A 26,092-nucleotide genomic window follows, 5' to 3' on the forward strand; every position below is an offset into this window, starting at 1 on the left:
CAATATTTTTTTTCTGCAGCACAATCTATTTTGGATAAAGCTGTAACTTGGTCACTGAAAACAAACTCTTAAATGATAGTTTGGGATTTGCACATTAGATGGACCCTAAAATTATGCAGTTTGTAATTTTTTCCAGCCTAATAATTTTCTCCTGTTCTTGTTGCTAGAACAGTGGTTTCCTGCTACGTGAAACAATTACAGTCTCACTCATGCCGACTGATTTAGCAGCTGTCTAAAGATGGATGCATTTGTGCTTGTCAAGCTTGCTAGAAAGAGAGTTTAGGTCAAATCCTCAGCTGGTCTGATTTGGCACAACGTCTCTGGGAGCCAATGGAACGTTGCCATTTTACACTCGCTGAGGCCTGGCATGCTCTAAGATGTTGTGATGATGAACGATGCCTCTCTAGGCTTTTTTCTTTTAGTGTAAACTCTGCTGGGTGAGGGTTTACAAAGCAGGGCCAGTAGTATATCAACTGCTAATAATTTATCATGTCTTGGATGGTTAATACGCCTGCATTTGCTGCAGCAATTGAAATGAAGAGACAAACACAAGGCTCTGGGATGAGAAAGCCACAACTTCATTGAGTATGATTTGTAAGGCATTCAGGTCAAGATAGCCAGTACAGGGAAGAATCTAGCTTGCTCCAGCTAAACTACTAAGTTTCCAACTCAGGCTCACCACATGGGGTCTGCCTTCATGGTTTGTTCCATTTAATACACATTTCCTTTAAGAGATAAGTGAGCATGGGTTTTCTCAGGAGCGTACCTTAGGGTTGGGTAGGTTGGCCACTGCCAAGGGTGCAGGCCCAGTGTGTGTGTGTGTGTGCATGCAAAAACCAAGCCTCTCCACTCTGTCTCAGAGTGGCTAGGACCTCTGCTTCTCTGGGTGAGTCATGCAGGCTCCTCTGGGTGCCTTGGTGGAACTCTGTACCAAGGCCACAAGAGATAGTGTCCCCCCTCCCATACAGCTCCTTTCCAAGGGCACAAGGGACCCTAGGATCGACCCTGAAGTTCCAGCTTCACTGCTACCTTGGAGCTTGCTGGATGGCAGTGGCAGAAGGTGGACCTGAGTCCCAGATTTGTCTGTCCACTGGAATAACAAATACTGCTCTTCACTTGTCATTTTTGGGGAGTCTGCATCAGCTCCAGCTTTCTGGCTGCTTTCTGCCATTTCTCCATAGCACCCTAATTGTGACTCTAACTTTCCCTACACTTTTTGAGTTCTCTCTACCCAATGCCATTTGCTAGCTTTACATTATCTCAACTCCACTTCCCACCCTTTTACTCAATCCAAAGGGGAGTACAGACCTGGTTAAGTTTACATTTTACAAAATATGTTATGTTTCTGTGTCTTCTAGTATTTAGGATTAATTCTCTTCCCTTAAGTTTCTGCTTCATTGGTTCTCTTGAACTTGTGAATGTTCCACCCACTTGCATTGAGCAGCCCATATCTAAAAGAACCACATTTCTTTTAATTAAATCTGTATGTCACCTAAACTGAAGCTTCTAGGTGAGTCACAGCAAACAAAATAGGAATGCAATTTGGAATCCATAAATACGATCACATAATAGCATCAGTATGCCATCTGTCCATTATACAACACTTTATGACATGGTTTCCCCATCCCAAACCTTAAAAATAGACCACAAAACCCTAAAAACATAATACAAAATGGCTGAAACAATTTCAAGTCTTCACAAAGGCTGTAAGGTGACTTGACATATTCTGAATGGCACCCTATTAGTCTAGATAATAAGCTAACCCTGCAGTAGCTTCCAGAATTTTATTCCTCAAAAAAATGAGGAACCTTTTCAATGTTTAAACTAGTGCAATTGACACAAAACTGGCAATTTTGACAAACAGTTGGTTCATATAAGAAAAAACTTTTCATTTTTTTATGTTAAAAAGTCTATCCAAAGGCCAGAAATACTGCCTTGTATTAACACTGAGCAGAACAATTGAACTCCATGTTAAAATGGTCTGTATGATAACCCTCAGCTAAAATTTAAATCTGGCATATAGTCTTTGCAAGTGCAGGAATATTAAAATGGGGGTGGGAGTAGAGAGAGATGCTTGAGGAACTGACATAAAAGTGTTGTTTATTTCATATTCTGTAGACTACAATGCTCAGATTAGAGCATTTTAAAATTTTCACGGCTAGCTGCCTTCACAAAAGGCCCCATTTGTAACCTAGAGAAGTGCTGCTTCAGCTGTGTTATGTGAAACAAGGGTATTGTCCGGTGCCTCGTCAAATTAAGTTAATCAGAAACATTGTCTCAATGGATATATCCTAGGCCTTGATTACTGTTTAGAAGTTGCATTCTGACTTTGAGTCAGATTTCAATTGCTTGCTGAAGTCAGCATCCGTGTAACTGTTGCCTAATTGCATTTTAAAAAAGAAAAGAAAAAGAAAAAGAAAAAGAAAAAGAAAAAGAAAAAGAAAAAGAAAAAGAAAAAGAAAAAGAAAAAGAAAAAGAAAAAGAAAAAGAAAAGCAATGATATGGTTATTTGCAGGTTTCTAGCCTTTGTGTGTTCTTACTTACTTCTACAAATTGCTAAGCCATTTAATGATAGGGAGGCAGTAAAGAATAACTTAGAGGCATTCATTCCCAAAATGCCTTTCTCATCATATTTGCCACACAGCACCATCCACAGATTCTGAAACCGTATCCACTTGAGTTTATATTATTAAATCAGGAAGGGAGAAAGAATGTTTCATACCTATGTTTTATTGCTAACTTATTTAATGGCCTATAATTGCCTGGATTAAGGGAGTGAAGTGCTCTCTGGAAGGGTCCAAGCCACAAAACTGGAAGTGAAGATTGCTGTAATGAATGAATCATTTCAGGAGTTTCTCTTGGTATCTGCAGAAATGTGGTTAAAAATTAAAATCACAGCGATGGGATTTTGTGCCTGGAACAAGTGGGAAGACTCAGATTTGTGGGATCTGCTTTGTTTTTTTACTGTCCAGAGTCAGACCAAAGTACAGTGGTACCTTGGTTTGCAACCGTTTTGGATTACCACCGTTTTGGATTACAACCACGTCAAAATTGGAAGTGTGTGTCCCCCCTTTTTTTATTACAACCAATTTTTGGGGGGAGGCCCCATTGGCGAAAGCACGCCTTGGGTTACAACCTTTTTTGGTTTACAACCGGACCTCCGGAACGGATTATGGTTGTAAACCAAGGTACCACTGTAGTGGGCTGGGTCAGAACCAGGTGCTGCTTCAGGGGGTGGAGCTAATTACATATTGCATTCCATGAGCATAAGATTGGAATGATCTGCATATATAAAAACTTATGAACCATCACCTACAGATTTGAAATCTAATTTAAAGAGGGAAGGGGTGGAGCGGGGAAGAGCTGTTTGTTGGCAGGAACATAGGAAACAGCCTTATGTCATTTGCCCATCTAGCACAGCGGTGACTCTTCCAACTCCCCTGGCAGCAGCTTTGCAGGAACACAGCAGCTTTGCAGAAACACAAGCAGAAGAGAGATTGCCCATCTGAGGCATCAGAATGCACCGCAACATGTCACAGGAAAGAGATTCAGAAAACAAAATTCAAAAGCAACAGCAACAGCAACATTGCAGCAGATGACAAAAATGGGTAGAAATGGCTCAGTAAAGGTTCTCTTGAAATCCCCACAGTTAGAGCACAACTTGCATCCTGCTGGTAGAATTGTGGTGGTTGCCAATGTGCAGGTGATTGGCATGGATGTATTGTTCTCTCTTTTGTAAACTCAAATGTGAGAAATAACAAAGTGACTTTCGATAAGTTAAAGGGCTGTAAAAATAAGAAGTGCATATTTTTACCCCCCCCCCTCAAAAATCCTTCTTTTCCACGACCACCTGGGAAACTCCCCCACTCCCCATGGCTCCAAAATTTTCAGAAAAGTTTTGTCTCTAGGTCAGCAGTTCTCAACCTGTGGGTCCCCAGATGTTGTTGGACTACAACTCCCATCATCCCCGAGCTCTGGTCTTGCTAGCTAGGGGTGATGGGTGTTGTAGTTCAACAACATCTGGGGAACCACAGGTTGAGAAAGGATGTTCTAGGTGGTGTTTGAAGAAGGGAAAGGCCCCTTCATCTGGTGGGAACTAAATGGTGGTCTAGATTGTTGTTCTGCTTTCCCTTTATCCATTCACTCAGAGTGAGATTGTCCTTATGGTTATGGTTGGAGGAGGAAGTGACCATCTCAGCTGGAACAATGGAAAGCTGGATGGAGAGGCAGCTCATTAGGCTGTTATGTCTTCTCTTTCTCCTCCTCTTGGGGCAAGATGACTCTCAGATAGTCGTATGGTGGTCCTAAGACTTGCTGTCCATTGGGCATTAACCTACATTACTAGTCTTCTGATTTCAGCTATTAATTAATTATCTGAATTGTGTGTTCTTTCTAGGGATTGGTCTTATACTATGATCTCATTGAATCTACATTTGAGAAGAAAAAGCTGCCGAGCAAAAAGGTTGATGGTTTAGATAATTTTCAGAAGTGCTTTATAATTTTAAAATTACCCAAGGGAAAATTGGACTTTGGCAACTCTGTTGTATCAGTTGCTTCTGCTGAGGAAGGAAAGAAGGACTGGAAAGCAATTCGTGTGGATCTCGTTGTAAGCCCCTTTGAACAATATGCATTTGCACTCTTAGGATGGAGTGGATCTAGGGTAAGTAACCTCCCTTCCTTAATTTGAAACCTCAGCCGAAATTCTGATATTTGCAGCATAATAGGAAGATCCATATATCTGAACAATATTTCATTTTCTAATTGTTTCCCATTGTCCACAGTGGGGTTATTTATTTTTAAATGCGTCTCTCATTCTTCTACCAAAGAGTTGAGAGTGCTCTTTTATTTTCTGACTAGTCTGAGAAATAGTGACCTGACCGAGTTTTAGTTACAGATGGGTAGCCGTGTTGGTCTGCCATAGTCAAAACAAAATAAAAAAATTCCTTCCAGTAGCACCTTAAAGACCAACTAAGTTAGTTCTAGGTATGAGCTTTCGTGTGCATGCACACTTCTTCAGATACCTGAAGAATACCTGAAGGTATCTGAAGAAGTGTGCATGCACACGAAAGCTCATACCAAGAACTAACTTAGTTGGTCTTTAAGGTGCTACTGGAAGGAATTTTTTTATTTTGTTCTGACCAAGTTTTGTCATTGAGCTTTTTAGTTTATTGGGGATTTGAACCCAGATCACCCTGGTGCAGGTTCAGTTCTCTGTCCTTTACACAGTACTGGTTCCATACTAGGTTGTGCTAGGTGTTAAGAAATTGTTTACATTGTTAGAAAATGCAGTTGTTAAAAAATCAGTCGTAATTTTAAAATTAATCATGAATCTTTGGCACATTGGGGATTTGTGGAATTTGAAATATTTCAGCAAATGATGAGCCATCTGGGACCATTCTCTAGACCTTTCTTTTCTCTGAGATTGTGGCTAACATTTCCCAAACATTCTCAAACAACCATGAGAACTACAAATGTACTTCTTTGAAAAGACAGCTGAGTATTGTTATCCTTTTAAAAATGGAATTTCTAGTTTCTAAGACCCCTTAATGAAAGCACCAGAACTGGAAAACCCTAATGTCTCCCTTTCCATATTGCATAGTATTCATGTTTGTGACAGAGAACCTGATATATCCCGTTACTGCTCCTTTCAAGAAATAACAGATATTAATGAGCCCCATCAAACTCTATAGGACTTATTTCTGAACAGACATGCACTGGAATGCTATATAAGCCTGAAAACAATGCTATGTTCAGTGTGTTCCTTTGGCAGCAGCGTGAATGCCTTTAGGCAGATAGCTGCAGCCAAGCACTTTGCAAACTTCTGTGCTCACTGGAAAAGTGCAAACACTTAAGCTTTTTAGACTCAGACAAATTGTGTGAGTCACAAGCAAATGGAGTCCAGTATGTGTTTAAATTAAACTATCTCTTCTTATAAAACTATAACAATCGGCAAGGCAGTTAGTATCAGACAAAGCTAATGTGATGTAGTATTACATGTCAAAAGACAGTCCCTCTGGGTGAGCATCCATTATGGAGCTCGCATGAACTGCAGGCTACATTCATTACAGAGAAGAGGGTAATGTATGATCGCAATTTCATATTTCTTAATGTTATCTGTACAGTAATGGGATCCTGACAGACTTCCTTGTAGATGGCGACTTTGCCTTCCCCATTCTTTTAATGCCGGCTCTAAAGAATCAGTCTTACTCCAGCATTTCAAAGTAGCTGAAATTGATGGAGATCTGTTGAATGCATCAATTTCAAGTCAGGGAAGTGTGTTGCAACACGAGCCTTTGGTAAATCGTATGCTGTGAATGCATTTTTCCCCTTTACTGAAATCGGAAAACACCATTTCTTCTTAAAAGGTGTCATTTCAGCGAGTTTGAATTTGGAGATTCATTTTGGTTTATTATCATATCGTTGCGGTTTTTCTGTCTGTGTAGCAATTTGAACGTGACCTGCGGAGATATGCTACCCACGAAAAGAAAATGATGCTGGATAATCACGCGTTATATGATAAAACCAAGGTATTCTCTCTCTCTCCCCACACTTTCAAATGGCATTGTTGAATTCATAAAGCTTCCCTTATGTTGTGTGCTGTCTGTCTTGGCTCAACCCAGTCGTATCAAACAGTGGCATCCAATTCTTTCAGTAAGAATGTTAACTCCCAGAAAACCATAATGGCTGCCAATAGACCTCTTATTGCTAGGTTAATTAAAGGTCAGTAAGCAATTACTGTGAAATATTTCACAAGAGCAGCAGTATGCAAAAAGTGCAAATAAGCTATATATTTTTATTTATGTTTGCTGATGCAATGGCCACATGTCAGTGATTTCGCAGCTTAATAAACTGAGATATGAATAAACCTCCTGCATCCACATGCAGATATTCACTCATCCCTTAGCCAAAGAGTGAAACAAGTCAGAAAACTGCAGTTAACTATAGTCTCCTGCTATACCGAAACCTGGAAATTATGGTTAATGGCTTCCAAATAAACTAGGATATGAAGCCATGGTTTAAAATTGGCTGGATAGCCTGGCTTGTTTGGAAACCATGAAGTGTTGTTCTCAGTTTTGGATGCAATAGGAAACCATAGTTAACTGCAGTTTTCTGGCTTGTTTCACTGCTTCTGCAAAAGGAGGGGCAACACAGCTATGTGTGGGTACACAAAAATCCTTCATATCTTGGCTACCTCTGATGAAGTCTGATCATCCAAATGAAACCAGTGACTGATAGCTTTCTTTCTTTCAAAAGTTGGACCCGTGTCTGTTTTGCCGCCCACTTCTAATGCATCTGTTTGATTTCATGTTGGGGAGTGAAGCTCCCCGTCAGGAAGTAATCATAGTTTGGAAAGTGATTGCTTTGCCCATCACGGATAAATTTCACTTAGCCAACCTATGGAAACATTTTCATCTGATTTAGCTAAATGGATTTGAAAACCGAAGCCTTGCCACTCAAACATGTAGTTAGATAATAATAGCTTTTAAATAGAAGCTGGAGCCTGAGAGAAGAAAAGGCCCCCATTCTCATTTTCCTAGTTTCTTTAATCCTCAAGGGAATATATTATATGAGCTTACATTGTTCTTGCAAACAGAGACTTAAGTAATTATACAAACCTCACACAAAGAAGGGAGATGTACTCTCATAAAAATAGAGCAAAGCCTAGAGAATATTCTTGAAAGGCCAATAGTGCAGTTTGGCTGTTGAAACACAGCTAGTCTGAGAACCAGAGTTAAACTGCTCTGAGGAAGAATGGAGCATAACAGAACTTTCCTCTATAACCAGACCTTTGGCCTTTAATCTATGGCCATTTAGAAGTTGGCAGGATGTTTTTAATGTATTTCTTTTTCCTCCTGGTTTTAATGTATCTATGTGAGGTTTTTTTGGTCTGGTTGGTTGGTTGTAAGTCACTTTGGATTTCCCTAGGCAAGGTAAAGTGACTAACAAATTCAGTGAATAATAATGATGGCGATGGTGTTTTCTATAAAGATTCTATAAATGTTTACTTCAGAAGTCAGTCTCTCATGATATTTACTAATAGGAAAGTGTGCACAGGGTTGCAGCCTTCCTCTAATATTCATGAAAACAGGCCACATCTCACTTACAACTTGAAAGAAGCTTGTAAGAGGTACAGTGGTAGCTTGGTTTTCAAATGTCATCTGTTCCAGAAGACCGTTTGAGTTCTGAAACATTCGAAAACCGAAAACTCAGTAGCCGGCAGCTAGGTCACAGGATTTTGCATTCAGAGGAAGCTGCGTGGCATGTTCAACTTCTGAGGCGTGTTCGAAAACTGAAGCATTTACTTGCAGGTTTATGGCGTTCGAAAACCGAAATGTTCGTCAACACAGACATTCGAAAACTGAGGTACCACTGTACTCATTTGGGCTGCTCACAGCTTTAGAAGACAGGATGTGTTTTACTTCACAATCTAACCTAGTATCCTTTCAGGGCTCATCCTCGCCCACATTTTATGGATGAATCAGAGCAAATGACAACCTATGGAAAATCCTATTGCCATTTGCTCCAATTTAGCGGTAAAACACAAGTTTTCCCAGGAAAAGCGCTGGGACAAAGGAAAACAAATACCCACTCTTCAGACACGGAGCTTTAAAGCTTGTACCCGTGTCTAGAAGTGTGGCACTAAAGGAAGTCTGGATAAGCCCTCTAGAACATTGACCAGGTAGGTTTTTCTGGGTTCATGAGTAATAGCTGACTAAACTGGATGTCTAGCAGTGAGACATTTAGGGAGAGCACTGTTCTTATGTCTTCACGTAGAGATTATACCTTCCATGCGCTGCCTCCAGATACTGTAAAACGTTTATTTCCATTCACAGTGCAAAATTGTATACTCTAATTCCTTCTCTCTGTGAAGGGAGGACGTTTGATCCACTGCTGCTGCTATCCAGTGTAACATTTGTTTGTACCAGATTAGTTTCATAGCTTGGGGGGGGGGGAAGCATTTACTTTCAACACTGTAGGACCCAAGGTTCTCCACCCCCTTCCCAGTTAAAGAATCATAGGTAGCAGAACTAGGACCCTGGGGAGTTGCTGGCTTCTTCTGTGTAAGACAGATTCATATATGCCATCTGAAACTGGTCCTCTGGCTTGTAATGTATGAATATGGCCTGTAACTCTCCAAAAGGCTCTTTGGGTTCCAGGCGGTTTTTATGTTGCTTATCTACTGAAAATAAATAAATAAATAAACAACCCCCCCTGCATTTTTTAAAGGCAGTTGCCTTTCTGTAGGAACACAGAACATTTTGTTTCATACTTGCTTTTATTACAAAGAAACTCTAGAAGTGGATTTGCTTGCCAAGTTAAAGAGGGGCTTTTAATGGTTCTTTGCAAAACTGGATGCTCTAGTCTAGAGTTTGGCAGATGCTCAGCTAAAATTATTTGGTGATAACAGAGAGGCAGTCAGTCTTGAGAGAACATCTTGATGAATTAAACATGGTACAGCTGCAGTGTTTGCTTTAGATGTCTGCAGTAATGACTGGATTAGCCATAAAGTAAACATAAAGATTCCAAATTTATAATATTGATTTCCAATGTGATTGGTGTTGTTCACATAGTCATTACTACAATTAAACACTGAGTCATTGTAAACAGATGCACATTCTTTCACTTACTAAGTGCTTCCCCAGCTTTTATCTCTCTGGGCAGAAGAGCAATTTTGCATTCAACTCTGGGAATTTGTTTTTCTCTGCACCTGGCCTGCTTTAGAAATCAAGTGCTCAGATAATCTCAGCTCTTCCTCCAAAAAAAGAAAAAAAAAGAGAAAAGAATGACCATGCATTGTTTTGCATATTAAAGCTTCCTGCACAGCAATCCAGTTGGTAACTTTAATTGCTAAAGATTCATAATTGATAGGTCACTTTTACATGGGCAATGTACAAATCCACTTAAATCTGAAACTAATTAAATTACTTTGCACACAGAATTCTTAGCTGTTGGGTTTTCGCTTAGGATAAAAACATAGAAATCCCCTGTTCAGCACAAAAGGTTGTGATAGAAGCACCTGTGAAACTGTGAAAATGTTAACAACACAAATCTAACAGTTGACAACCTGTTAGCTGACAAATCCACCAATGTGGTGGGCAGTATAACTTCTTATAAGAGCCTCTGCTTCTGTTTTGTCTACTTGCCACGTTTTCACTCCAGCCAAGTGATTCTTTAACGCCAATAAAACCAAATCAGTTCACTTGGGGCTTGCAAGAGGCTTTCGCATGTCACAGTGAGCCTTCATTCCCTTTACAAGTCAGCCAACTATGACTGCCATTGGCTCAGATATTATGGTGTTTGTGATATCATTGAACCATGGGGACACACAACTGACTGCATTGGGGCAATGGATTGTGCGTTCTGAGGTCCACGAGCAACTTTTGTATAATTAAAGCTTGCTGCTGCATGTTGATACCAAGGGGATTCTGATAAAGATTGGTTTAAAGAGCCTCAGAGCCTTTTGCTGTAAAGGGACAGACTTCTCTAAGCTGCTTATAAAGTAGAATAGCTAACTAAAACACTGCTTCAGAGTTATAGAAAAACAGTAGCTCTCATATGAATACTGTATCTTAAAATGTTTTACCTATGCTTTCCTTTATCTACGTGCTATGAAGCTCTGAGGTGCTAATATTCTTGTCACAGTTGGCATTTTGGGGTAATTTATCTGAAAGTACATCTGAAAAATGGTTAGATAATTTCATCATGATCATGGGCACAATCCAGTGCAGTATCTTGTACCCTTCTACACCACTGAGTTCAACAGAATTTAAGTGCATATAAATGTCCACGGTTATGTGTCCTGTACCACAGACATGTTGCCATTAGTTTGGAGAGAAAGACAGCAACCATCTTTATCTTTGGTCCATGTTTTGTCAATTTGTTTACTTGTTTATTGATTTGTACATGACCCTGGAATCTACTATGGTGAAAAGCAGTGCATAAATATTTTGAATAAACACATCTTAAACTTTCCACTCCTTCCCATAGAACAGCCTTCTATGTGGCATCTACTGATCCTACACTAGGGCTTCACCTTTAAGAAATAGCTAAAAACATGCCCATCAGATGTTTGGTGAAGAAGCAGGAGCTGAAGCCGTGTGCTTTCCCTTCCATTGGAATTCCAGCTTTCTTTGAACAATTGAACATGCACAACCCTGGCTTATTGGCCTAGAAAGGGGAAATGCATGTCTGATATCTGTTTGCATGCACAATTGTGTATTGGTTTGGGATCTGATTGTGCATGCACTTGGAGCCTAGCTAGACTGGGCCTTGGATTTTACACACAACTTGTACCAGACTTAGGAAAAGGTGACTCTCATCAGATATATTAGTTTACATGGGATTTGGGGCACAATTCTTCCCTGCATAAACTCACATGCAGAAGGATTCCTGTATGCTTATTTCTTCTCCCTCCAACTTTGCACATGCACAGTCAGCTGACCAGAGTTGCCTGGGGGAATGAGAGGCCTACACATACTCCCCATATTCCCATTCAGTCATCCACCTCTTCTAAACCAAGTTTCTCATAACCATCTGCTACACTCTATGTGCTGAGAGGGAGGAGCATGGAGCTCTATTGCATTCTATGGGAATTCCTCTGCAGACACCACATCCTCCCATAGGGAAATACTATGCCCATGGGATTATATAACAATATAATATAAATATGGTGAGCATATGATCATTCCAAAGGAACAGGGGACTAAACCTGATGCACTTGCAATATTTTTTGCCAAGCAATTTGTAAATACTTGTTATTTCCAACATTTCCTTGATAAATCAGTTTTATCTAATAAACACATTAGAGGTAATTTTTTTCATAGGATAGAAATCACCAAAAAATCATTTATAGAAACATATAGGGCTTCATTAATTTATGATTCTAAAACTTGTCCAATGATCAAATGAAACTAGGGTACATAATTCTGGTTCATATTTGCTTCAAAGTGTATTCATGCTTAGACTGCTTAGAATAAATTGCACTGCATATTTTAATACTGTTCCTCATGATTTTTCTCAAGGGCTTCGAGTCAGTGGCTTATGTTCGGAAAACTCCTTGTTCAATCAGAGTTTGTTATAATGTCATTTCAAAGAGTGATGGTTTTCCATCTAATTTATTTGTCGTTATATTTGTAGCTGGATTAAGGATAGATTAGATCTTTAAAGCATGCACTGTAATGCGAATATTTCTACAACAAAATGCCAGTTAAATGTGGAATTTACATTTGTTGTATAATATAAGGCCTAAGGCATGTCAAATTGTTTACCCCTGGAGTCTGTTTTATCAAAGTGAACATACATAAATATCTCATGTACAATACAGTGCAAAATTACCTCTTCTCTTCTCCCGTCCAACACAAATTTCATGCCGTTATCTCATTTGCCCTTTCAGACTTGACCCAGTTTGCACATAACAATAAGCCAAATTTTAGCAAGTGTGCTGCTGCATGGTGAGAATATTTTGCCATTTTGTTGTTCCTCTGGTCTTGGTGCTGCTGTTCTATGGTTTGGCTTAGCATTACATCAGAACGTGGATTTGTAGTTTGTCTTCCTCCAAACAAACCACAAGCTGTAACCAAGGTTTGTTCTTGGCTCACCAAAGCGGCTGTGATTTTCTCACTGTACACCAGCACACTTGCTTGTTCACACTAAGCCACAGTTCATGCTAAGCAGACCCATTTTTTTCAACCCGTTAATCATTTTGAAGATCAGGAACTTAGTCCCAAATCTGTCACATCATCCACTTAGCAAATAAGCTTCAATAATTGGATACAATTTTTGCGCACACCAGCAGCCGGTATAACTTCTGGGCAAATAGCTATGAAATAGACAAAGGTATGTATGCTTTAAGATGTCTTCTGAACAGGAATCTTTTACTTTCTTCATTAGTAAGTTATTCATACTGATGTCATTTAATAAAGAAGTATCAGTAAAGATAAATTTGATAAAAAGTGATATTACAATCCTGTTGGGAAGAAACGTATTTCCTGGTTTTCTGTATGCACATTGATGTTACGACATCATCATTGTCATCATAATAATCACCATCTCAGGTACAGCAGCAACAATAGTGTTTAGAGTTGCTACTAAAATATTTTGCATTCCATCTAGCATTAAAGAAGTTGGGTAGAGCTTTCTGCAACCTGATTTACAAACTTGCATTATGTTTAACTCAGCATTGCATCCATTAATTCACATCCCAAGGTATTAGTAATGCCTTTGTGGTCTGAATTTCTCGAATATTTTTTTTTATGCTGTTCAGACTTCTAGAGGAAGAAGGTGCTGTTCTTCACAAAGCAGGGAGATTTGCTTAAAAACTCTAGCTCTGTATTATTTCTGGTTTTCTGACACAATTTTCTTTTTTCTTTTTTTTTAAAAAAATAATATTTATTACTTTTAAACACTACAAAAAAGGAAAGAAAAAAGAAAAAAGAAAAAAAGAAAAAAAATACAATACAATACAATATAAAAACATTACACAACACTAACACAATAAGCTAAACAAAACAAAACAAAAACAATTTAACATACATTATACAATTTCAATGTCATATCTTTCATTTACTTGTTTCAATGACCTCCTCACACCTCCCTTTTTGTATTCCACTTCTGTTAATTGTTTCAGCAATTCCTTTCCATCTTTCTCTGTTTTCTGTCCTATATTTGTCTTAACATATTCTAACCTTATTTTTCCCTAATACTCTAATAATCTATCTATACTTAATTCCTTATAACATTTCTACTAAAGCCATATAACTTCATTCCAACATTTTTCCAACATTCATCAATTTTACAATATTTCTATAAATAGTCTTTAAACTTTTTCCAATCTTCTTCCACCGTCTCTTCTCCCTGGTCTTGGATTCTGCCAGTCAATTCCATATAGTTCATCAACCTGGTAATCTTCTGTCCGATGCTCTTAACTCTTTTCCAAGTCCCTTCTGCAAGTCTTATTCATATTTATACATGCACTTTACTTTGTCTTCTACTGATCTTATTTTTATTTTCCTTCCTTTGAGGCTGAAGAGTAGATCTCGGGGAAACTCCCACCTAGAGATGATTTTGTTCCTTCTCAACAGGGCAACCAAATCTCCGTAGTTAAACCCAAAATCCAAAAGATATTTTGGGACATCTTTCAAAATTTCCACTATTGACTGTTGTTCTTCTAGGTTCTTCTGGTAGTTCTAACAGTCTCTTATTTTTTCCTTCTCTTTTTTCCCCTCCTCTTCCAAGTCTGAAGGCCCTCACAATTTTAATCTCTTCTTGACCCAAGTCCAAGTCCCCAAAATCAGCAAATTCCTGCGTGATGAAATCCATCAAACTCTCCTTCTCCAGTTCAAGTAGGGCTCTAATCCTCAAAATCTGATTTTCTTTAAATTCAGTCGTAGAAGGCATCGACTTATGGTCATCAAATTGCATCTGTAAGGCTGGGACTCTCTCTCTCTCCAACTGTGTTACTTTAGGTTCAATGGCAACAACTTTCTCCCTAGCCTTCTCCGCAGTTTGCCATGTCAAAGTAGATTCCTGTATCAATTTCTGAATAGTTTCTGTACTGATGTTCACTTTTTGTCCCAAATTATCAATTTTGGTAGTTACCACATCCACCTTCTTGTTAAGCTGTTCCAGTGAGTTACTTATCTTACTTAATGCGACCGCTAAGGCCTCTTCTATCGACATTCTTAACCGATTCAAGGTCAGTCCCAGAGTCTCACAGCTTTTTATCTTGCAGCTGGAAATTCCCGCAGATCAGCTCTTGTAACAGTTTCAAAAGCTTCCTCTAGAGGGAAACAGTTTCTATTTGTATTAGTCCTTTTAGACACAGTTGAAACAATAAAGTTAGTTTCAATTTTCAGTTCTTTTACTCCTTTTTAAACGCAGACGGAGACATTGGAAACAATGTATTTCTCTTCTTTAACTAACTGTCAGTGAACGTTCTAGTCACGGTCAATGAGCATTCCAAAAGACATCAGTCGTACTAGCAGCCCGTTTCCAGGTTCGGAGCGGTGGTATTGTAACTTCCTTCACTCTCTCCTGCAAGCATATACAATCCAAAACTTCCCCCCTCTTCTCCTGCTTCCAAGGGGGATTTAATATTTTTTACTGATGGAAATTTAGTCCTTCACAGTAGGCTTTCCAAGACTTTAGCTTGCAGCCTCTTTCCTTCAGTCTATTTACAAAAGGGGAAGGCAGACTTCCTGTTTTGAACCTCCCCGTTTCGGTGCCAAATTAAGACGTTTAAAAATCCAATTCTTCACTCTACTCACGGGTAGTTGCTTTAAGATCAAATTGTCCACATGAAAAAGTCAGCGCTCTCCGGCAACAGCTATGCGGCTTCACTCCGTGGAAAAAGCAATCAATTTGAAGCACTGTGCCACACCCCCCACGTTGCTCCGGATCCCCGAAACCGGGTTTCCCCGCGAGTAGGGGAGGCGCAAAAGGTGCCAGCCGAATCCCACGTTCACAGGCTTCACCCGCCTGGGATTTTTAGTGGGTCTCTGCCTTCTCCGTGGCGGCCAGACCCGGATTTCCACGAAGCAAATTCCTCCCGATCAGAGGAATTCCACCATTACCGGAGGCGCCAACCCGGAAGTCTCCTGACACAATTTTCATGTAGTTCTCAGTCAGTTACAGATTGCCAATGGAAAACTTTAAAATATCTGGTTTTTTAAAAAGGGCTTGCTAATCTAAAAGGCATAAAATAAATGATACAAGACAAAGCTAGCTTTTCAGCTAGAATGTATAAAGCAAGCAAGGGATAGAGGTGGGAGAAGGGAAGAGGCAAGTTCCATAATAAGTGGTAATCAAATGGGTAGTCCCGAGCAGTAACCAGACCAATATATATGATATGAGGATCCAATCAAATTACGTTCCCACTCAGTTTTATAGACAGAAGCACTAGATCTGTCTTACTGGATGTTGCAGCTGTTTAATCTGTGTTGTATCCTCTGCAACTGAATAAAATGGGTAATAATTGGGGAAGTCCGTACAGTGGTACCTCAGGTTACATACTCTGCTAACCCAGAAATAGTGCTTCAGGTTAAGAACTTTGCTTCAGGTTGAGAACAGAAATCGTGCTCCGGCGTTGCGGCGGCAGCAGGAGGCCCCATTAGCTAAAGTGGTGCTTCAGGTTAAGAACAGTTTCAGGTTAAGTACGGACCTCCGGAATGAATTAAGTACTTAACCTGAGGTACCACTGTAGTTCCGCCCAATATTTCAATTGAAGACTAATTATTGATGTTAATATTTGTGCAGTGAAATATCTGAGAAGAACATTTTCATCTTGTTGGCTTGTGCTGTTGGGCCAACATACCTTTGAGTCCATGCCTAATTTTTCATCCATGATATTGCCTTGTCTAGAGAATTCTCCCTCCCCCAACCCAGTGTGTCTCTGCCTCCTCAGTAGGATATTCCATTCTGTGCTTTTATTTAGGATTATTCAATCCTGAGCGCTTTAGGAAGATGCTGCCAAGTGCTGCAGACTCATGGGACTGGGGGACGTGTAATTGAAATTGATAGGAACAAGAAAATAATCACTTAGAAGTGCTATTTTGGGATTTGTAGAAACGTGAATGTCAATAAGATGAGCATCCAGTTATTTGTGCTGTAGTGTTTGTTTTGCTGACATTTGATCACTTAGTCCATTCAAACTCATTTCTGATTTACCCATCTTTGGGGGGAGTCAAAAGTGTATGAACCAAGCACATCCCATTTGATTAATTACTAATTTTCTTTGGACAGCAATAAAAGACTGCATGTAATTCCTGAAATATCTCAATGTTAAGAATGGGGGAAACCTTCAAGAGTGTTTGGTGTTGGGGAGATGTTTGGTGTTGCCTTTGCTGTTAATTTAATCTGCTCAAGGCTTCCCTATCTTGCATGCTATAATGTGGAACGGAATCTCCCTTTACAGCAGAGTGGATAGACAAAGGGGATGATTGATAATTGGTTATGCCTCCTCCCCCTTGTGATGGAAATGACATTGGTTAGGATCTCAAACGCAGGGGAGACCCCAGTTAGCAGTGGAAACAGTTTTGTGGCACAGTTCCATGCTGTCTTGCCAAATTCCAACTCCAGCTACAGAGAAGTCAGTAGGAGAACACTTCAATCTCCCAGGACATTCAATACAAGATCTCAAAGCAGCTGTTTTATTACAAAAGAATTTCAGAAACAGACTTGAAAGAGAAGTTGCTGAATCACAACTTATCACTAAACTGAAAACTATGGAGAAACCTGGTCTTAATAGAGATATTGGATTCCTGTCTCATTAGATATGCTAATCATCTGCATACTATTCATTGCTTTTTCCTGCAGCTGTTAACAGTCAGTTGTCAACAGGTTTACCATACCCATTGAGTCAATCACCCATCAGTGTAGTGGTTAAGAGCGGTAGACTCGTAATCTGGGGAACCAGATTCCCTTCCCCGCTCCTCCACATGCATCTGCTGGGTGACTTTGGGCCAGTCACACTTCTCTGAAGTCTCTCAGCCCCACTCACCTCACAGAGTGTTTGTTGTGGGGGAGGAAGGGAAAGGAGAATGTTAGCCGCTTTGAGACTCCTTTGGGTAGTGATAAAGAGGGATATCAAATCCAAACTCCTCTTCTCCTACCACCCTCCTGAGAAAAACCCCACCCCACCCTCCCACTATGGATAAGGGCCTGGTGACTTCTGTTTCGGTGTATCTGAAGAAGTGTGCAGGCACACAAAAGCTTATACCAAGAACAAACTTAGTTGGTCTCTAAGGTGCTACTGGACAATTTTATATATTTTGACTGCGTCAGACCAACACGGCTACCTACCTTGTAATCAATAGCATTGTGGCCTGTTTTAACCCCCACATACATTTCGGCCTTATTGTTACCCAACCTTTGTCTCTGGAGCAGCTTAATGTGCCCACCCCACAACTCTCATAGTCCCTGAACATTGGCTATGCTAGCTGGAATCCAAAACATCTGTTTAGCACCACTGGCTCCCTCTGCTCTAGGCACACACAAACACCCATTCTTATTATAGAACTTCAGCTGAAATCTTATATTCACTTACCTGGCAGTAAGCCCCATTGAACTCAGTGGGACTTCTGCTTTAAACTAAGCTTAAAGCTATGATGCAGGACATGGGCTACACAATGGTATTTGTCAACTTGGCTATCTTTCTGAAGGCTTGTTTGTCAAGGTTGACTAATTGGCCACACAGCTGAGGGGTTTAATGAAAAAACAGCTATAAAATTTACTTTTAATACCAAATTATCTTTTAATTCTTTGAGATAAATCCAATGGTATGGTGATTTTCCATTTTGCTAAATGTTTGGAACTCTGCAAGTTCATAAACCCAGGAATATTAAATTCCAAACGCAATGTGTGTGTATGGTTTTTTTTTTAAAAAAATCAGTTCTAGTTTTGGGTAGATGTTTCCTTTGTGATAGCCTTTCCTGCCTAAACTTCCTTTTTTGGTGTGTGTGCCATTTTTCAATATATGTCTCTTCTGCTGTGTAAGATTAAATGCAAAAAATAATTTGAACTCTTTTCCTCATCTGGCATTGCTCACAACTTCACTTAAATATATCATTGTTTCAGGCTCAGTATTCAATTGGCATTTATATTTTAAGGCTATATATACCTGAATCACAAGAACACCTGCATGTATATATTGCGAAGGTGAGTATTCTCTGAGCCTGAGAATGTATTCATTGATTACATTTCCCATTCAAGGCATTCTTTCAGAAGAAAAGATTAGGAATATGATCAGCCAACATTGAACATGTTTAATTTCAATGGGTTTCAAAGTTTGACTGCAATTTTTTGAAGAGTTAAGTGCATGTGATCTTAGTTGGATCATGTTCCTATCTTCATTCTCTTACACTTCCCCCATTAACTGTGACTCATTAAAATAGTAATTAAATATTTCTTATAATTTGCAGACTATCATTAATAAGTCTGTTGAAAGTGAAATTATGATCCACTTATATATGGGTCTAGTAAGGGGTGATAGAGTTGTCTAACATTTTCCATGAATTTGTGTTTTATTGGAATGTTTTAAATATTATTGTTCACTCGTGGAAAATTCTCCAAAAGGTGGACTATACTTTTATTTCTTTCTTAGTTTAAAAGTCAAAAGGACTGTGCAGATTTCTAATGAGTAAGAATATATGCCACTGCCTTTATATGAAATACTGCTGTGAGGCTGAATTTTCCCTGAGGCCCATAAGCTACACTCAGTGGAATTTTAGCTCATAGGAACTGAGGCACCAGGTAAATACATCTTTCCAGACCGGATTCCACCCCCACTGGATTTTATCCAGATGTTGTTCAGCAATGTAGGAAATGCTAAGGATGATAGCCATTGTAAGTGAATGTACTGAAATCAATACACTTCCTGTGGGAATGACTTACCTGGAGATGGTTGCTGGATCCTTGATTCCTTGGTATCCTAAAAGAACGAGCATGAAAGAAGCCTGAGTGGAGGCTGATGCCAGTAGTGTAAGAGAAACCCTCCTGGATCTGACCAAAAGCCCACCTAGTCCAGCATCCTGTGTTCTCCTCTTCTTCACCCTGTGTCCTTTTTCTGTGTGCTTCAGAATTTCAAGCCTGCTCTGCTCTGCTTGGTTTCACAGCCCAGGTGATTATTCTGTTTTCCTGGGCTCATTTCCTCCAACCTTGGATGCCTGCCTTGTTGGCTCTCTGGATCCAAACCATTCTGAGAGCTAATTAACAAGCATTGAGTTTATTGCATCTGACTAGTGACTTAAGCCTTGTTCTGATATTACATTGTACATGTGGTTCTCCTGTTTTGTGATAATGCGGACGCCAATGGCTTTTTGCATTTCCCCACATAAATTAGGAAGTGTTCACAGTTCTGCATCGGAATGACTTGATATGAATGAATCAAAAGCTTGGATGGAGAACATCAGAATACGCAGATGGATTGGTGTTAATGCTGCAATACATGCCGCCAATTTTCATGGTGCTAGGACTAAAAAACAAAAAAAAGCTCCTTTGAGAGTGTCTCTCATTATCGGGCACTTCATCTACATAAAACTGAAGTTCTTGTCTCAGATAGAAAATCCATCCTAGCAATTTCCAGCAATGAACTGATCGTGATAATTGCATTTGTAACTTGAGAAATGTGCAGTCTGAATATTGACTTTAAGACAAATGCACAGTGGTTTGTAGCTTGAGGAATATGTGCAGCTTTAGGTGGCAAAATATGAATCTGTACCACCCAACAGCATATAGAATTTCAAAAGAAAAATATTTTATATTGAAATGGACAAGAGGGCAGTTTCACTGCTCTGTGTGAAACTTTCCATCTGTCTTTTGGTTAATTTAGTTGAAAGTTCTTTTTCTGTCCCCATCCTCTCTGATTCTGCCCATCTTAGTTGTCAGCAGTACATGTAAGCTCAGAGTAGGGTCTACTTGAAATACAATAAATGAAAAAGGGACCCAAGTTGAACCCTTAAAAAGAGTGTTTTGTTCCTTGTTCCACAGGATTTTTGGATAACAAAAAAAATGGCTTTCAGTTACAAGTATTTCATGTAATAACTGTTGGTCTGTCAAGAAAAACTTCTATGGACTGTGGCGATGTTTCTGGGATTAGCTGCACAAGTGTACTGATACATTCAATAAATATCAGTGGGCTCTTGACTTTATAGAACCTTTTGAGCTCTGGTACATCTATCTCCTTACAAGTGTAAAACTTTCTCTGGTGCCTGCCTTATGATGGCATATTTGACATGGGCTATTCCTCCACCTCTTAGACTACCATGAATTTTGAGCAAATGTATCCATTCATGTGATTTCAACCACATATCATTGTTGGAAGCAGGAGCATTTCTTCGTGGGTTTGATCATATTCTTGCAAGTATACTCCCCTGATCCAATTTAGGACCTGATCAGACCCTTTGAAGAGGCCATGGAGATTTGGGGCTAAGCTGGATCTGGGCTCCGAACCAAATCAGGGGCCGGGAACAGTCTTTAGTTAGGCTTGAAAACCCTGGTTAAACATGTGGTTGAGGGTGCCTGCATGCATCTCCCCGCTACCTCTTGCTCCCAGACATAGCTGTCTCTTTGGCAGCCCTGGATTGCTCTGGGTGTTCCTGATCTGATCCAGGGTGATTCAGCCTGCTCCAGCCTAATCCAAGCTCAACCAAAATCACCTCAGTTTGGATCAGGCTTTTCTTGTGCACAAATCACTTGACTTGTTGGTTTTGCTTTGTGTTCTGCAAGCCATTTGGGGGTCGCTTGTTACATAAAAGTGGGGTACAAATTAATGCTCATCCATAACAATAACAAGTTCCTAGCAGAGGCAAGAGTCAAACCAGAGACTTCCCAGTCTGTAGCTTGCTCTCTTAGCCCCATGCTGTGTCCTCTGAGATGGTAACAACAATATATGGGCTCTAGAAGAGGGAGAGAGGAGAAACTGCAGGGCCTCTCCCTCAGCTCTTCTGAAAGACGAGCAACTTTTGGCTCCTCATCTCCATGGAACTCTTTCCATTTCAGCTGGTCATGACAATAACTCAGAAACTAAGAAATAGTGCCTGAGATTGCTTTGTTCCTCCTCTCCCAACCTCCCTTCCTTTTGTGTCATGCCTTTAAGATTTTAAGCCAGAGAGCAGGAAAGTTTTATCTTAACATTTGTAAGCCTTTTTTGCCTGAACAGCATGAGAAAAATGTTGTATGTTGTGTATGTAATAAAGACAATGAGTATGAAGGTGTTTTTATTTTTAAATGGATCAGGATCTGTGATTTGGCACAGCCATAGCAAGTAATCATTGTTATGATGGGGGGGGGGGGAGAGATAGGAAGATGAAGATGAGGTCAGAACCAAGCTCATCTGGCTTTTTTCTAGGCCTGTGAGGTAGTGCCTCTTTGTGTGCTCCACAGAGAAAGAGGCCTTAGCCTCTCCTTTTAGCAGAATTGGCTGTGATTGAGGCAAGAGAAAGATCCTTCCCCTTCTAGAACTGCCTCTACTGTCACTGCTGTCGTGCCCTTAGGGGGGCAAGCTTGTGGTAATGGGAGATGAAGACCAAACTCAACTCTGTGAAAGGGAGGCCTTCCTTTTCCGGGTGTGCTCTTGCATATCTCTTCTTGGCTGATTTTTGTCCAGGAAGGCAAATCCAATGGTGAAGTTCCTTTGTGCGTAAAGTGTCTCTGTGCCTTCTACAAACAGAATACCTTTTCCCATTATTATCTGAACTACTCATGGCTATTGACTTTGCAAGACCCAGCCTTCAGAGCACAATAGGCAGATGAAACCACTTTGTTCCTTCATCTTTATTGTGATTGACCCACCTGCATGAATCTTGAAGTGCTTTCAGGAAGAAATGGTTTCATTATTGCCCTTTGTGCAGAGCCCTATTGAAAAGGAAATCATAGAATTCTATGATTTCCTTTTCAATAAGGCTGTGCACAAAGGGCAATATTTGGGTTCAGATTTGTAACATTAGTGCTAGGAAGGATCCCCGTGCTCTGCTCCAGCTGTCACCTCTCCCTCTCCCATTGAGATCCCAGTTTATGCTGTCACCTTCTTATCACTTTCTGTATTCAAAGTGGCACCACTTAAACTTGTGAGTAAGGAGGGCTTGGGTGAGAAAAGCAGGTGGAGACAAGGGGGAGGCAGTTGGGACAACAGGCGAGGGACAGAGATGGCGTGAGAGATTGGACTGAATGTGCACATTTTCTAATTTCAATCTTTCTTAAAGCTGTGCACAGCACTTAACGTTTAACTTACAGAGCCAGATTGTTCAGGGCAATTTAATTTTATGGAGTACCTTCTAGGAGCCATTTACAAGAAGCTCAAAGACTTGTTTAGAGATGCAGAAGAACGGAATGTCCATCAAAACATTTTATATCTCAGAGTGAAATCACAGCGCAAGGTCGTGCAAGCCATGCCTAAATGTTGATGCGCATTTCACGAGACGTCAAACACGTGAAGCGTGTTATCAGGTCATCCTTTGCTTAGGGGCTCCCAGGTTGCATGTGGGAGAGACACCTTTTCCCTTTAAAACTTCTACTTCATTGGGAGACTTGGGCACATTCTCAATCCTGCATTCTGTTCTCCTCCTCGATCCTATGTAATGCAACTGTCCCAATATATTATGGTTGGGGTAGGTAATAGGTATGGGTAGGAGAATTTGTGGCTGCCTTATGTCTCAATTTAGCAGTGATTTAAAGCTCCTGGTCTAAAGAGCACTGGATATTATATATAGATTATATGGAAAAAATATAATAGCAAGAAAATTTTCATAACTGGATGAACAAATACTCAGCAGTATATGCTTCAACATGAGACAATGTAAGCTAATGAGAATAATGTAGAAGAACAAGAAAACACAGTTAAAACCATAGTAGATAGGAAACCAAGGAAAGAGTGGAAGGGAAGTAAAAGATATATAGGGTTTAAACAGCTTGGAGGAATATATATATGTTACTATTATTATTACATGTTTATGTTTTATATTTATGTTATTGTGCTTCTTTTCGGTTTGTGCATGAATGTAACAGAGTATGTGTTGATGGCAAGATATAACAGAAAAGCAAATAAAAAATATTTGGGGGATGGTTCTGGTAGAATAGCAAGATCAGAACCAGTGGGAACAAAAAGTAGAAATCCTACAGCTCTGGGTTATAAATGTATTTAATTGAATATGTTTATAGCTCACCTTCCCAGCCAGTATGCCATTCATTCACAACCTAGTTAATGAAGGGCACTTTGGAAAAAGTGCTCAGCAAAGATAATTTGTGAATTTAAGATTTCTTTTGTATGTCAAATCATTTTGGAAAAGCTACATTTGCAATATTAATAGAACAAAGCCAAAACAAGTTATGAGTTAAAAGGTGGTTTTGAAATCTGATCCTGGTGCACTAACAAAGATTCATTGATTAAAATGTTAATGAAGATCATTCACTTCACGCTTCACATGTCTTATTGATAATTGAAACCAGAATGAGAAATACAGCATTGCAGTTCATAGACAGAAGTCATTTGCAAAACAGCCATTTTGTATTAAGTGTAGTTAATGGTCATGTTAGCAACCATAAATGTCATATTTATATTCATTGAAATAATTGCTCAGTTTAAGATAGGGAGCGAGTTCCTGCAGACACAAATAATTGATCCTGAGTTACAAAAATATCATTACAAGCATAAAGAAAAGCGAAGCCTCTGTATTTTTGCATTTCCACACACTCTATGAAAAGTTAGTTCATTTGTCGGTCCAGAAAAGGATGGCCCTTCATTAAGAACATGATGATGAATTTTCTGGTTCTTTCTCATGAGATCAAGATTAGTAGTATCTCTGTGATTCTCTACCCAGTTCCTTGGGCATCACTGCACTGAATTTGATGGGATTTACTTCTGAGTAAGGGACACAGGTGGCGCTGTGGGTTAAACCACAGAGCCTAGGATTTGCCAATCAGAAGGTTGGCGGTTTGAATCCCCACGACGGGGTGAGCTGCCCACCTAGCAGTTCGAAAGCACGTCAAAGTGCAAGTAGATAAATAGGTACCGCTCCGGCAGGAAGGTAAACGGCATTTCTGTGTGCTGCTCTGGTTCACCAGAAGCAGCTTAGTCATGCTGGCCACGGAAGCTGTATGCCGGCTCCCTCGGCCAATAAAGCAAGATGAGCGCCGCAACCCCAGAGTTGGCCACAACTGGACCTAACAGTCAGGGGTCCCCTTTACCTTTACTTACTTCTGAGTAGACATTTTATAGGGTTGGATTATAAAATGGCTAAGAATGAAATGAAATGAAATGAAATTAATTTATTACGGTCATAGACCAGAAAAAAAACAAAAACAACGGTAGTTTACAAGGGGAGTAATGGTGTCAATTAAAAAAATTATACATAAAAGCAATACACATATGCACACACACACACACACACACACACACGCGCTACAATATATGTATAGACTTAAAAAAAGAGTGGGCTTGTCCAGGGGTCAAGTCTTTTACTTTTTTACAGCTAATGCCCTCCGCTTGATCGCAGCCGCAGAAAATTTGGCCACTTTCAGTGTTACTTCTGGGTTTTTATCTCCTAGTAGGATTTTCAGCCGCTGAGATTCAGATCGACCTGGAAATTTCTGAACGATAGGGGAAATAAACAGTGACCTGATATCCCCATAGAGGTCGCAGTGTAGCAACACATGTGAAGCCGTTTCCACCTCTTTCAGACCACATGGGCAGACTCGTTCAGCATAGGGTTTGCCCACGTATCTGCCCTTTAGTAAGGCAGATGGCAGTACATCAAATCTGGTAAGGGTAAACGCTCGCCTGTATTTTGCGATTTGTAAATCCAGCAAATATGGTGTTAGATTGAACCCTTTTCCATAATCTTGGATAGCTGGATATTTATCTATCTTGCTCATATGGTCCTGAAGCTCTACATCTCCTATTCGCTGGCTCACCATCCTTTTAGCCTTTTCAAAACCTGAGGCTATAAGTTCTTGTGGGGAAAGCCCCAGGCCCTTCAATTTTTCATAGAGCAACAATCTCCATTTAGACTGGAACGGGTCTAATAGAGTCAAAGGAGCCACTCCCACTGGGAAAAATATGAGTTTTAGCCAGAAGTGAATCTTCAGGATCCATATCCTGGCATTGATAGGGAGTTGACCTACCTCCAGCCTAATGGCTGTGTTGGAAACACAGGTAGGTAACCCTAGTAGGGAGCGGTAAAATTTAGTTTGTACAGATTCCAGGGACTTGAGTTTTTGACAATTAAATATCTGGGTGCCATACATCAGTTGTGGAAGTATTTTTGCGACAAAGACCTGGGAGGCAGCAGGAGCATATTGACCTCCTTTTCTATAAAAGAAACTTATGATAGCTCTGGAAGATCTTTGCGCATTTGCAATGGAATTCTTAATCTGATGGCACCAGGATCCCTTCTCATCAAAGATTCTTCCAAGATATCTAAAGGATGTTACTTGCTCAATAGGTTGGTTATTAATTTTCCATTTATGTCGGAGTTTTCTCTTGGAGAACACCATAATTTTTGATTTAGTGTAATTTATTATTAGGTGTTCAGCTTCGCAATATTCTGTAAGAGCTCGTAAAAGTTTTCTTAGTCCCACACAAGAGAAGGAAATAAGTGCC

At 39.9% G+C, this 26,092-nt stretch overlaps 1 protein-coding gene across 1 annotated transcript in view; it reads left to right on the forward strand.

The window, feature by feature from the left end:
• Nucleotides 1-26,092, forward strand: part of DNTT (DNA nucleotidylexotransferase) — a 136,724-nt gene that overhangs the window by 109,078 nt on the left and 1,554 nt on the right. Inside the window, exons 11-12 of the mRNA XM_081863303.1 lie at nucleotides 4,397-4,660; nucleotides 6,444-6,527. Coding sequence (XP_081719429.1) covers nucleotides 4,397-4,660; nucleotides 6,444-6,527 — 348 coding nt within the window. The remainder of the gene's footprint in view (nucleotides 1-4,396; nucleotides 4,661-6,443; nucleotides 6,528-26,092) is intronic.

This window comes from Podarcis erhardii (assembly GCF_964252035.2).
Source record: "Podarcis erhardii genome assembly, chromosome: 5".
Classification (NCBI taxonomy): Eukaryota; Metazoa; Chordata; class Lepidosauria; order Squamata; family Lacertidae; genus Podarcis; species Podarcis erhardii.